The sequence below is a fragment of the Hydra viridissima genome, unplaced genomic scaffold (genome assembly GCF_058129835.1).
Source record: "Hydra viridissima isolate aposymbiotic clone 2 unplaced genomic scaffold, HvirCarnegie_v1 scaffold_8, whole genome shotgun sequence".
In the NCBI taxonomy this organism is placed as follows: domain Eukaryota; kingdom Metazoa; phylum Cnidaria; class Hydrozoa; order Anthoathecata; family Hydridae; genus Hydra; species Hydra viridissima.
In genome coordinates, this window is record NW_028324307.1 from 13,518,311 (window position 1) to 13,532,970 (window position 14,660).

A 14,660-nucleotide genomic window follows, 5' to 3' on the forward strand; every position below is an offset into this window, starting at 1 on the left:
GTTGACACAAAATGTTTGTGTTAAAATTGTACCAATACTATTTTTTAACAATAACTTTGAAATGCTATACATCAAAATCGACTCCATGAATTTAAAAAAAATTTTCTATCCTGGTCTGTAAATAAACTTTAATTTATGAATTACTTCAAATAAAAATTGAAGTTTAAACATTTGTTTTGTGCAGTTTTGTTTATACCTAAAAAAAATTCTAAAATATATGAAAGTATATTAATTTTATTAAAAACAAAAGTAACAGGAAAAAAAAGGCCGTTGGAGGCCGCAAATAAACTCAAATGTTTCATACAAAGTAGACTTTCTATTTTTATGTGTAAAAATTACACAGTCCGGTTATGCCCGGAAATTTAGTAATTTAAATTTGAATTTTATTTGTTCGTATTCGAGGTTGCGTAATTATGAAAATCAACTTTCACGGACGATTCAGGAATACCTGTTGATTACATGCGATAAAATGTTATTAATAAAAAAAGGAGAATTAGAAGAAATTTTATTAACCTTGAACATCAAATTAAGTTCATTGGAAAAATCAAAGCTAATTTTAAAAACAATCAAAGTGAGATATAATCAAATTTTAGAAGATGAAAAAGATAACATCAAGAAAACTCTAAAGTAGTTTGAAAGACATGTAAAGAAAAATATTCAAAGTTGAAACAAAATAAACTAGTGACCGAATTGGAAATTTAGACCACAAGAGGGTGTAAAAGAGACGTGAACAACGTATTTACTGAAGAAAAAATGATAATTCAAGAATGTTTTCTGTGACCATATAAAATCAATAAGACTATTATCTGTTAATATTTGTGTTTAATATTAAATTATTATGAACTCAAATACATTTCATTATGGATTTCTTGAAATTAGTAATAGTCAAACATATTTCATTATGAATTGGATATGATATCCTTTTCTAAGCAACCTAGCCAGCTATTAGCGGATTTATGAATTTTTTCCGAAAATCCTACATTCCGGGCACACTGTGAGCTGGTGAATCATGTTATGTTAATATTAAATAGTTGTTATTAAATACTTGTTATATATAAATGTTATGTTAATATTAAATATTAAATATTTAGTTATTTTTGCGGTTTGCCATAACTGGCTTTGCTAAATTCTTTTAAATTGTGACAAATTACTTTTTTCTTTATTGTATTTACATTCATTTTATGTATAAGTTATTTATCCTCAACTGTATATATTTCTGTTGTTAAACATAAAAATAGAAAATTCTATAATATTCATAAACTGGAAGTCTACAACAATATAGTAGATGGGGTAGTTCCCTGGACATGAAACCATTTCACTCTAGGTAGCTACAAAATTAGTTGGCATTATACATGTACTAAAGTATTTAAGTAAATGATCTCAATTTCTATATCATCATCAGCGTTATTTCTTAAAATTTTAGAAATGTCAAACTATATTAAAAAAATGCGTAAGACTTGGTTCTATTGCTGTCATCTTTAATAACTAAACGGAAGTTGGTGTGACTGGTTAGACGAGATCAAAACTTTTCGAAGAATCCGGCAGGCTTTAATATATTTAATTTCTATTGTTTAAAACAAAAGATACTTCAATGGTCTTTACAAATAAATAATACATATTCGGTTCAAGCATTTTTCCTCTATTTACAAGATATAATTAACTATACACTCTTGATGAGCTGGACTATATATAAATTATTTTATACCCACAACATCTTACAGTTCATAATTTTTAGGGTCTTGAAAATTTAACGTTACTGTCGTCATAAATTGTACGTAAGAGTTTTATTATTTTTGAACAAAAAAAGTTGATTTAATAGTTAATATTGTGAGGCGGGGTTTTTTTCTGCTAAGTTCTTTCTTTACATATATTATGGGAGTAGGATTGGGGTTTTGTGGTATTGTAGGTTAGTTGGTTTAGGTGTATGGGGAAGCCTCTTGGTTCTGTGTAATGGTAGCACTCTGACTCATTATGTTAATGTGCTTACTTTTCTTTACACACAAGATTTCTCGTTTAAACTCTAACAATAACAATTCATTTCCTTTAATGTACCGTTAATCATTAACAAAAATCTTTTCACTTAAATTACATAACAACTATTTCTTCTAATCTCCTTTTGTAAAATTAAAACTCCGTTCTACTTATTTTTTGTAGAACCTAAAACTCTGTTATCAGCCCTTCTTTTCGTAATTCTTAAAGTTCTGCACTACTAACCCTGCTGTTGTTATCCATCCATCTCTCTCTCTACCTCTCTCGTATCTCCTTACTGTCTTTCTTTATCTTTCCTCTCTTTCCGCTTCGAATTTCTTTCTTTTGTTTCTCGCTTTTTACATTAATAATAATAATAATAATACTAATAATAATAATAATAATAATAATAATAATAATAATAATAATAATAATAATAATAATAATAATAATAATAATAATAATAATAATAATAATAATAATAATAATAATAATAATAATAATAATAATAATAATAATAATAATAATAATAATAATAATAATAATAATATTAATAATAATAATAATAATAATAATATTAATAATAATAATAATAATAATAATAATATTAATAATAATAATATTAATAATAATAATAATAATAATAATAACAATAATAATAATAATAATACTAGTAATAATAATAATAATAATAATAATAATAATAATAATAATAATAATAATAATAATAATAATAATAATAATAATAATAATAATAATAATAATAATAATAATAATAATAATAATAATAATAATAATAATAATAATAATGATAATAGTAATAATAATAGTAATATTAGCTTAGCCTTCTTGCCCTTTTCTTGCCAGTCTTCTGCTGATAATCATTTTTGATCAAGAGAAGGTGTTTCTCAACAAATAATTTAAATCAGCACAACCAGAATTTTCACCGCCACCAATTAATCAAAAAACAACTAAAATGCAACTTATTGATGTGCCACCAACAAAAGAGGCTCACCTAACAGAGGTTTTGTAGAAGAAGACTTGCAGTAGATAAATATCTATACTGCTACTCTTTAACAATCGTTCGAGAGAAATCGCGTTTTTTGATAAATTCAATGAGAGCTTTTTTACGCAATTATATAAAATGCGCGATTACATCAAAAATATTGAAAAAAATTTTCTTTATTATTTGTTAGTATACACCCTAAACCTATTCCAGAGTTAAAATTTAGCCTGGGAAAATGAGTCGGAAAAAAATTTCAGATGAGCAAAAAATTTAAGATAATTTTTTTTTGTTTTTGTTTTTTTCTTTTTGTTCATCTTTTTTTTAACAAGCTAATCACAAAATTATATTTTTCTTCGGAGCTCTCACTCATTACCTTTCTAAAGATGCATGTTAACCATAGTGTGAGGGCGGCGTTTTTTTTTTAATTTTATTTATTCAATGTTTTTCGTTGTGTTTGAAGGAAAGGGTAAGGGGAGGTATGGTTTGTAGAGTTGTGTGGAAAGGTATACGAGGTTGGAAACAAGTTTGATGGCATGGGGAGTACTTGATTAGGAAAGAGCGAGGTTTGGGGATAGTTTGGTTAGGAATGGACAAGGTTTAATCGTTAAAGGGCTAAAGCTCTAAACCGAACATTTGTTGGGTTTTATTGTTTAACAGTATACAGTTTTACAGTATTATAGTTTTATAGTACAGTTTTACAGTATTCTGTTACGCAATTAAACTCAACAAATGTTCTATTAGTGTGAAATGGTAAGCACTCTTTTACTCATAACGTTTAAATAATACAAATAATATTCTATCATCATCATCAAATATAATACAAATAATATCATCATCATCATCATCATCATCATCATCATCATCATCATCATCATCATCATCATCATTATCATCATCATCATCATCATCATCATCATCATCATCATCATCATCATCATCATCATCATCATCATCATCATCATCATCATCATCATCATCATCATCATCATCATCATCATCATCATCATCATCATCATCATCATCATCATCATCATCATCATCATCATATTCGACTTAAAAATGATAGTATTGTGCGGAAATAATATTCATCCGAATGAAGATTTGGCATATACGGCATCTTTTGGACCACTTAAGTACCAATCTTTGAATAGAGGTTTTTTAAAAAGCAAGACGATTACCAGCAGCATTGATCCAATTTCCAACTTAATAATGGATTTTTTCATTGTTGCCAACCAATTTCAATTGAAGTTTTGCACCGCTTCAAAAAACGCACTTTTTTTTGTCCGTTTTTAAATTTAACACCCAACATCTCAAAAGCTACTCATGCTACAGACCTTAAAAATGGATTTCCTTTACTCGGAGTGATAGCTGATAGAAAGAGTGACTATTGATAGAAAATCATAAAAAAGAGACTTAAAATTTTGTCCCAAAATTCCAGAAATTGTTTCATGAGTTTTCTAAACTTTTCAAAATGTAAAAAACGAGTTTCAGCGCTTTATGTTGCGACCTTTTTCAAAACTGTAGAAGAACTTTCTTTTTCAACCGAAAACTTAGAGGAATTTTTTAAAATCATTACTTCAAATCGATAAAATACAAGACATCAAGGCTCTAATAGTATTTAAATTTTGACATCCCTCAAATAAAATTACGCAACCCCGTTTGAAGTTGTGGCCACGCACTCTAAAAAGGTCTTCATATGATAGTAACATTTCTTTTTAATAAGTTGCTATGGGCTAAATTATTTTTACAGCGACCACGAAAAAACTCCCCAGATCATTTTAAGTATTAAATTCGTCTCCAAACAGTCCTTTAGTAAATGTCTGATAGTAACTATGTAATATAGAAAGAAAGTCATTCTCGACGATTTTTACAGTTTTCTTTGGCGATAGAAACGTGATTAGCGGCGACGTTGTTATAATTTTAAAAACTTGAAATCAACAAGAACAACTATTTGATTGCAGAAGTTTTCTTCATTATAAGTTCACAAAAGTTAATTATTTCTAAAAATACAAATATCACAGCCAACTTTGTTTCAGTATAAACTGTAAAAAAATGTATAACGAGTGCATAAGAGACACAAAAAGGGCAACTTTTAATAAAAATAGAAAACTCTTGTGTCAAATTGAATTTTAGAAATCTAATTTTAATCTATTTTGCATCACAAAAAAGTCTGATCATAAGATCAGTTTGTCTATCAAATTTAAATGCGTCATTAAAAAAAAAATGGTCCTAAAAATAACCGTCATTTAAAAAAACACGTCGTTTAAAAAAATATTCGATCATTCGGAGAAACGTGTTGCTCACTTTGAGACAATCAAATTCCTCGGAACGTAATTTGGATATATGTCAGCAAATTCTAGAGAAATCATATGACGCATAAAATTTAATCCGAAGAAACCAACAAATAACTGCAGTATATAACCATCAAATGGAAAACAACGCAGTTTTCATATAAATAAGTTCATGTAAGGTATTTACTTTTTGGAAAGAAGAAAAAAAAGCAGATGGATTAAAAAAGATACAACAATATAAATAAAAAGTAAGAGCAGAATTATTTTTAAAACTTACCAATATCAAGTGCGCACTCATGTCGTTTAAGAGACAACCGTGCTTGCAACTTCATAAAAGCTGTCTTTATGCTCGTGTACATGACGAGCCTGGATTGAACGGCATAATACTTTTGGAGTAAGACTGCTTTCTTCTTAACGTAAGCGTTGCAATCAATGATTTTTTTGAGAGAAAACTTCACGTCTATCGACTTTGTAATAATACTTTGCAATTTCTGAAGATTTTCGTTCATCATTAGCGTAGCATCAATACTTCCGTCACAAGTAGAAGCTGTAACAGTTCAAAAAATCATTAAATTAGTTTTTAAAAGCCAATAGGTAAACAGAGTACGTCATAGTTTTAATGAGCAGTGAAATACCTTTTGAATACCAACCAACCCAGATTCGCAGATTGTGAAACCATTCATCAATGCTATCTTCAAAAGTGATAGATGCATCATCCATATTTTCCCACTTTTCACACTCAGTTGACTTTAAAACTTTTATTTCTAAAGAAAACAACAGCGTAAGAATATTTTTTATTTAAAAAGCAAAAGGCCGAAATATCTTTCCAGAATCATAAATTATAAAAAACAAAGTAAAAAAAAAGACTCGACTTTGAAATTTTCAAATAAAAAAAAAAAACTGTGTAACAAATTTTCTTTACTTAAGTATATTGGTAAAATATATTTTTTAATTCATAAATTATCAGTTAAAGAACAGATAAATTACTGTTATCGCAATATTCGGAATTGCAAAGTTCTTCTTTTTCGTGTTCTCCGACACAGATTTCAGGTCCAAATTTCTCACACCTTCTCGTAAACAAAATCTTTCCCTGTTTCTGATCACTATTACACAACTGAGTGCATGGACCCACCTGTTCCCACGAACTCCAAAAGCTATGTTCTAAATTACCATCACGTATATGACATTTCAAAAACAGTAAAAATCGCAGAAAACTATAATCGTTCTAAATACCACTTACAATAAAATGTCAGTGAAAAATATATATTGGTAGGAAGCCTTTTACATGAACTTTCCGCAGAACAAGAACACACAAAAATTTTCAAGAACAGACAAAAAAAATGTTAAAGAAAAATGTTAAAGACGGAAAAACTTCATTGACTTACGATAACAACGCTGTAAAGAAAAACTGGTCATATTATCTCCGTAATAGCCATCATTGCACTCGCATAAGAAGCTGCTCTTTTGATTTAGACATTTGGAATTTTCAGGACAAATATTTTCAACTTTGCACTCATCCACATCTGAAAACAAAGACATGCATGATTTGTATGTAATCAGTTTGATGCTCAGACTGAGTCGAGAGTAGAACTTTTAAAACCTATTAAATTACCAATTTCTACAAATAAGGCTACTGCTGTCCAAAAATAGGTATTTGAATTAAGTTTGCTGTAACTAAAATACCAGCTATTGCTATTTCATTTTTTTTCCTTTGCTTGCATCAGACGTTCTTGTTTTTACAGATGGACATGTTGACATTGTGCTTGTTGATGAAAAAGCCATTGAATTTTTATGTATGGCTTTTACATGGTTTTTGACTTGCTAATGTGAATGAATCTGTAAATAGAGTTCTTTTCAAAATACTCTAAAACTAAACTTTGATATCAAGTTAAAGTTGAACTTTTGAAGTTGCAGAAATGTACAGCAGTTTGATGCTGTAGTCAAGAGTAGAACTTTTAAAACCTATTAAATCACCAAATAAGGCTGCTGCTGTCCAGAAATAGGTATTTGAATTAAGTTAGTGGCAACTAAAATTCTTGAAAAAACTAGAATAAGGTGTTACCAGCTGCAAGTTAAAAGAAAATCTTAGATCAAGGAAACAGTTTATCTTGTTGGTAGTTTTGGATTAACTAAAGAACCAGAAGATTTATCAGCAATTAATCAGATTTATTATTTAGTAAGAAAATGCAATCAAAAGACCAGCTATTTCGATCATCAGATGTTCCTGTTTTTACATATGGACATGTTGAAATTGTGTTTGTTGATGAAAAAGCAATTGAGTTTGTTTTCACAGACCTCCATTTAACATAGTGTTTTTACAAGGTTTTTTAACTTGTTAATGTAAATATATGTTTATAAAAAAAGTTTTAAACTTCTTGATTGCATTTGTTTTTACAAAACGCTAAGATCATATTTAGAAAAAATTTATTTTAATTTGGAAGACCTAGATAAGTACAAAACTTTTGGTTTGCAATAATTTTTTCTAAAAGAAAACAGCAATAGTAAAAGTGCACCTCCTTTTTCTTTTCTTTTAAAGAAAGTTTAAGTTTAGTTTTGTTAAATATATTATAAGAAAAAGTGTGTGTAAACTATATTTTTTAAAGCAGTTTATCATATATTTATAATTCTTGAATGCTTTTCTAATGAGACATATAACAAGGAGAGTTTCATCAAAACATTTGATAAATTCTTTAAGGAAAAAGTTTCTAAAAAAAAAAATGTTTTACTCATTTTTAACTGTTTTTGGGTGGCAATATAAACATCAATATTTTGCATGGGATGTAGAAAGCTGATTTTTATTTTTTTTTACAAATAAGATTTATTTCTTTATAAAACTGTTTTTAAAGTTTTACCCTCTGAAACATAAACTTTTAAAATGAAAATTCCAACTTTCTGTTTACAACAGAATTATTGATTGCTACACAACAATATTTTAAAGTCAATTTTACCCTGTTTTAATCAGTATTCATCATAATTTTAGCCTTTATTTTGTTAAGTCACCCCCTGATTCAATAAGACAAAATTTCTTATTATGACATTCTTGAAATGCCCATCTTTAATGGGCATTCCTGTACTGTTGGAAAATCATGGAACTGTATTTAGCAGGCTTAAATTTAAAAACATATATACATATATGACAAATATGTGCATATACACAAAACAAATGCATAGGCATGTATGCATAAGTAACAACAAAGTACCTTCACATTGACCAATATCATTTTTAGCGTAACCAGCAGCGCATAAGCATTCAAAACCTGTTTCAACACCAATACATCTTTCACCAGATGGACATGTTGAAACATTTGCATATGCAGCACATTCATCAAAAGCTAACATGAAAAAAAAAATTAAAAAAATTATTACTTTATGTATTCCACATAGTAACCAAAAATGTTTTTGCAACATATTCATGAACAATTGAAACTATTCACTTTGCCTTAGTGGCAATTGAAAATCATATTATTGTAGATAGTCCATAGAAATAAAACATAGAAGGAAGCAATTTCTTTTGAGCCATGCAACACATCAGAGTTACTTGTAATTATGTGTATAGTACTACTCTTTGAGGATAAAGGTGGAATAATCAACAGTCTTAAAATTGGTCATCCTTGCATTGTAAGAATGCCAAAAGCATTCAGGACAGTGAATGCTGGTGTTGACCAAAAACTACTGAGGATATAAAGAACCTCATCACAGGAAATGAACTCTGCTTACTGACAATAAAGTTTTAACTGTAAAGAAATTGTTCAATAAACTGAACAATAAAGTGTTTGGTATGTTGCAACGAAACGCAGCAGTACTGGTTCCAGGTGTTGAGAGCTCACCATCTAACATCTGTTATAGTTTTGTAGGGAGTGATGAGGTCAGAGTGATGACAAATGATGAGGTCACCTCTGATGAGGTCAAAGTTAAAACTCATACCAAAGTATATCACTCCAATGCTTTGGAAAACCTTGCATTAGTTTTTAATGGATGTTACTTTTTTAAAATTAAAATTTTTTGATACTTTAAAAATAGTAGTTCTTAAGGCTCTCTAGGCATGTCGCATCTAGCTGTTAAAGGTTTTTAGTTTGTTAAAAAAGCCTCTAATAAATTTCAAAAAAGCTACAGTACCTTTAGGTAAGGAAAAAAGACTTTAACAAGCAATTAGACATAACAGACTCAAGAGTGGCTCAAAAAAGTTTCGATTCAATAGATAAAAGGACATCAAGCAGCGCACATTTAAACCCTTTATGCTACTAATTGTGGTCTGTGTTAGAGACTATGGTTTTCTCTTTTTGACACCCAAATGTTGAGTTGCTAAAACATGCTCTAGTCCAGGTAGTGACATTATCCCCAAGCATGAGGTGCATACTACGTATAAAAACTCAAAAAACACTTGAATTTCAAAAAAACTCTATAAATATTTGAACTTATACAACAAATTACCTTTACAAACAGATCCTACTCTTTGGTACCCTGGTTGGCAACTGCACGTAAATCCAGGGCCGACATTGTTAACACACAATTCATGGGGCTTAGTGCAAGGGTATGGTAACAAACTTTTACATTCATCAATTTCTAAAATGAAGAAAATGTATGTTATCAAAAGAAACTATATTATCAATAGCATAATGTTTTGTCATTGAATAAATATTCAATGAGTTTAAAAAATAATTACCTTCACAAAGAAAAAGGTGATTCATGATGTAACCTTCTTTACACAAGCAATCAAACTGACCAGGGCTTACCATTGAGCAGTTAGAATTCATCGGACAAACAGATTCCAAAGAACATAGGTTAACCTCTGTAAAGTGAAACTTAGTAACAATAACAATAATGTTATAAGTAGCAGTACTATGTAATAATTATAGCAATTGAATAGTGAATTAAAAAATTATTTGTAATTTGTCATGATATCCACTGATTAACAGTGCATAGATTAATTTTGCAGATAGAAAAAGAGAAACTCACCTTCACAACTATGTGTATTTGTATTATATTCAAAGCCAGCCATACAAATACAATCATATGAGCCTTCAGTGTTTTTGCAGTGCTCACTATCTCCTTTGCACCACTTTGAGCATTCATTGACGTCTTAATATAATAACTTTTTTTATAAGAAATGATTTCAAAAAAAAAAAGTGGAAAGAAACAATCTATTTTATCCACTCACCTATGCAGATGTTATTTGCAGATAAGTCCCAGCCAGAAGGACAAGAGCAATTGTATGTTCGATTACTTTGAAGGACATTCTCATTTTGACAAACTCCTCTCACAGGATCGCACATGTGCATGTTAGTCTTACATTCATCATAATCTTGACACAAATCAGCAGCTGCATTATAAAAAGAGCCTGTCGGACACTGACACTCAAATGTTCCATTGCTATTGATGCAGGTGGCATTTTTACAGTAGTTTTCACATTCATTTATATCTAAAACATTTCCAAAAAGTAATGCATAAACAATCCTTTTTTAAATCATGAAAAAATTAATGACTAATAGAGATAACAACCCACCCACACAACTCTTCTGATCATCACCTAGTTTCCATCCATCATTGCAGGAGCATTGGAAACCACCTTCTGTATTAATGCATTTGCTGTTCAACCAATTGCAGTTGTCAGTTCCTAGCGCACAGTCATTAATATCTTAAGAAAAAGAAATAAAATACTTTAAATTTATAACTTCATGAAAAACTTTTTGTAAAAAAAGTTTTAATGTAAATAAGTTAAAGAAAAAATGGAGATTGATAAGCAACAAAAGTAAACGTCTTACCTTCACAAGTGAACAAGTTATCAAAAGAAATGTAACCATTTTTACAAAAGCATTTTGCATAAGTGGAGTTGACCACTTGACACTTTTGGTTTTTGTATGAAAAACATGAGAGAGCACCACATAGAGCTGATAAAATAAAAAATAACATTAATATTAATAACTTTAAAAAAAAAAAATGCAAAGACAGCAATATAACAAACACAGTGTTGATATACACAAATGTTGTTGCATTTATTTAAATTTTTAGCAAACTCTCCATTCTTTTGCTGATAAAATTAAGAATGTAATTTATACAAACATTGCTAATAATATAAAATGTAAATATGACAATATAATGAATACTGTTGATATACACAAATAATATCATATTTATTAATTAAGATAAACATTATTTCAAGTTACATTTTACAAATAATTTTCTTTAAAAAGTTGAATAATATGTTAACAAAACAAAATGCAAATACAACAATTAGTAAAGACAGGCTGATATACATAAATGATATAACACTTTTATATTTTCAGCAAACACTCTTTCAAACAATTAAGAAAAACATTTTTTCTCAAACTGCATTTTTTACAAATGATTCTCAAATGACTTAGATCTAATAATGCTTAACTGTGGAACTTTGCTTTTAATTGATTCTTAAAACTTGTCTTTTCATTCACTAAACTGGAGACATTTTAAACAGCGCATTTGGTTTTATGTAAGCCTGGCAATATGTTTAAAAAAGACAACCAATTCCTGTCATAAGGTTTAATGCTATATTAGAAGAGTGCCCAATCCAATGATACAAATGAGAACACAGCAGTTGGGTTAAGGCATCAAATTCAACAATGTAAACCAGTCAAACTATTTTGGAGAAAGCATGCTTACTAGAAGCTTCTTCTAACAGACATTTTGTATAAATTGTTTTGTTGGCATAAGATTCAATATTTTCAATGAAGTAAAAACTGTTGTCGAGAATTCAAACCAGTGGCCCTGAATGTTAAAGCTTATTGAAGAAATTTTCACACCTGATTTTCACATTTGTCACTTTTCATAATAAAGCATCTTGAAATAATATGTTTACATTTATCTCAATTGAGTGATGTAGTGAATGTGACACATTGCTTAAATAGATTTTTTAGGTATGAATATCTTGAAAAATAAAATTTAAACAATACAAAAATGATCACAAAATAAATAAACTTACAACCAGGATCAACTGTAACTATAGGTGGATAGTAAGGTGAGCTCAAGACACTACCATTAGTAGTGACGGCTTGAAGAAATGAGGTATAAGTCTCCCCTTCAGCCAAAGCAAAATTATCGTCTTAAGATAATGAAAATAAACAAATATCAAAGAGCAGCTTGTGACACTAAAATCAAACTTGTTGTTAAAAACAGAAAACCAATAATGTGAATTATAGTTACAGATTTCTGCATCCCTGCGTTTGCGATTAGATTTTGAACTTGATCCACCAATCTTGAAATTTTTTTCTTTTGGAGTAACTTGACCAACTCGATAACAACCATCAACATGATTATCTATATCTTCTTTAGTATATTCATTTGGTGCTTTTGTAGGGCGTATTAAGTTGAGCAATTTTTGAAGAATGACATAAATAACACTAAAAAAAATATTTTTAGAACTTAGATTTCCTTCTACCTTCCACATCTTTTTATTTTTTTTTCCATTTATACAATCAATATCCTCTAGCTGGCTATCCTCTAGCTGAAATTCAGATGCAGTAAATATGATTCCACATTTGATGGATGAAAACAACAGATATGGAGTGAAAAACTACTGAACTTGTTTGTGACAAAAAAGTTAAGGAATATTTTTCTTATCATACATTAATAAAAGTATAATTGTCTATTTAAAAGTCAATAAAACAAAATATTTTTTATTATATACTTTATTTCTTTTTCATCTACATCTTCAAATGGCAGTAAAGCAATTACAAAAGATGTTGAAGTTATACCCAAAGGTGGAGGACCTAAAAAACAAAATTCACGTTTAAAGTTGTTCTTCAAAAAATACATTTAAACACTTGACCCTTATATATTCAAAAATTATAAAAAGTAAGAATCAAATACCAGAAAAAAAATAAACTTAAATAAAAAAATAAAATAAAACAAAAAAATAAAATAAAAATATACCAGAACAGCTGTTATTAGTTTCACTCAAAACCCAATCTCCGCTGCAAGAGCAATCAAAACTGCGGAAGGTATTGTTGCAAACACCATAAGTCCAGTTGCAAGCTTTGTTTACAACACACTCATCAATATCTAAATGCAACAGACTGATTTTCAAATTTAAAATTTACATAATAAATGGCACTGAAATTCTACATATTACTAATTATAGAATAAACTTAATAAGAAAGTGTTAACAAACAGTAATAACAAACTTATTTTCTAATCTAAAACTCATATGATAAACTTCACTGAAGTTCTACATATTACTAATTATAGAATAAAATTTATTGGGGTAATGGGGTAGGAGAGGAGTTGGAAAAAAAATATTACAAGGTTCTATTGATCAATCTTATGCTCACAGCAGAGTTCAAAACTTTGAAGAAACTGCATAATTGTAATTAACTTTCATTGAGGAAAATAGGCCTCAACAGCCTTTAACTTTTTAACTAAGGGCCAATTGAATGAGCATTTGCCAGTCTCAGACCTACACAGCCCTAATACCACCCTGAATGAACTCTAATCAAACTATAAAATGTCAATATTTTCAACATTTTCAGTAACAGCATTCTTAGAAACATACTTTTACATACTTATTAAAACTTAATACAAAAAATAGCAACAACTTTTAATATTGTAAAAAAACTCAAAGGATACTTTGTGCACTTGTAAAGTAACTCTATGCTTAAAACAGTCATTACTGTCTGATCACTAAGCCAAATACATTAACAGAAAAGAAAAACTCAACTAACAATTTTTTTTAACATTTTTTTTAAAAGAGGAAAAAGAATCATGAGCTACAAAAACTAAAAACACCTTTTAAAGCTTTTGCATTTCTTTTGTTTTACAACTTACCAACACAACTTGTTCCATTTAACTGCAGCCCAGCCTCACACAAGCAGCTGTAACTTCCTATTGTATTATTGCATATACTGTATTGCCAGTTACAAGTAGTAGCACACTCATCAATATCTAAATTGTTCCCAAGTTTATGAACAAATTAATATAGAAAATACCTTGATTGATTGATTTAAAGAAATGGAAAACTTCAAAATTTGATATTAAACTTTTGTTCAATGTATTATTACTACTTAGACTAACCATTTTTTTAAAATGACATTATATGTAGCCTTGATTTTCATAAAAGTCTTAGAAGTCATCTAATTCATTTAAGTTTTTAAAATGTAAGAAATTCAACTTTGATTGCAAAACACTATTTTTTAAATGTCAGAATAGTGAAAAATAAATAAATAAACAAACAAAAGCTTAAAAAATGAGTCGACACTTTACCATTGCATTCAGTTCCATTAGCATTTAACTTGAAGCCACTATCACAAGCACATTCATAGCTTCCATTGAGGTTTTTGCATTTATTATACGGCCAGTTACAAGTGTACTTACATTCATCAATATCTAAATATTAAACAAAAAAGAATCAAAACAAAGTTTGAAGA

The 14,660-nt window shown here is 28.7% G+C and overlaps 1 protein-coding gene across 1 annotated transcript in view; it reads right to left on the bottom strand.

The window, feature by feature from the left end:
* Positions 1–4,924: 4,924 nt before the first annotated feature.
* LOC149885217 (uncharacterized) overlaps positions 4,925–14,660 on the bottom strand; it is a 72,811-nt gene continuing 63,075 nt past the window's right edge. The window contains exons 91-108 of the mRNA XM_090094653.1: positions 14,497–14,619; positions 14,062–14,178; positions 13,171–13,299; positions 12,926–13,007; positions 12,442–12,638; positions 12,221–12,340; positions 11,028–11,153; positions 10,769–10,900; positions 10,424–10,684; positions 10,222–10,344; positions 9,929–10,054; positions 9,697–9,828; positions 8,466–8,597; positions 6,651–6,788; positions 6,253–6,426; positions 5,901–6,029; positions 5,543–5,812; positions 4,925–5,330 (exon numbers count right to left, since the gene is read on the bottom strand). Coding sequence (XP_089950779.1) covers positions 5,275–5,330; positions 5,543–5,812; positions 5,901–6,029; positions 6,253–6,426; positions 6,651–6,788; positions 8,466–8,597; positions 9,697–9,828; positions 9,929–10,054; positions 10,222–10,344; positions 10,424–10,684; positions 10,769–10,900; positions 11,028–11,153; positions 12,221–12,340; positions 12,442–12,638; positions 12,926–13,007; positions 13,171–13,299; positions 14,062–14,178; positions 14,497–14,619 — 2,567 coding nt within the window. The 3' untranslated portion in view covers positions 4,925–5,274. The remainder of the gene's footprint in view (positions 5,331–5,542; positions 5,813–5,900; positions 6,030–6,252; positions 6,427–6,650; positions 6,789–8,465; positions 8,598–9,696; positions 9,829–9,928; positions 10,055–10,221; positions 10,345–10,423; positions 10,685–10,768; positions 10,901–11,027; positions 11,154–12,220; positions 12,341–12,441; positions 12,639–12,925; positions 13,008–13,170; positions 13,300–14,061; positions 14,179–14,496; positions 14,620–14,660) is intronic.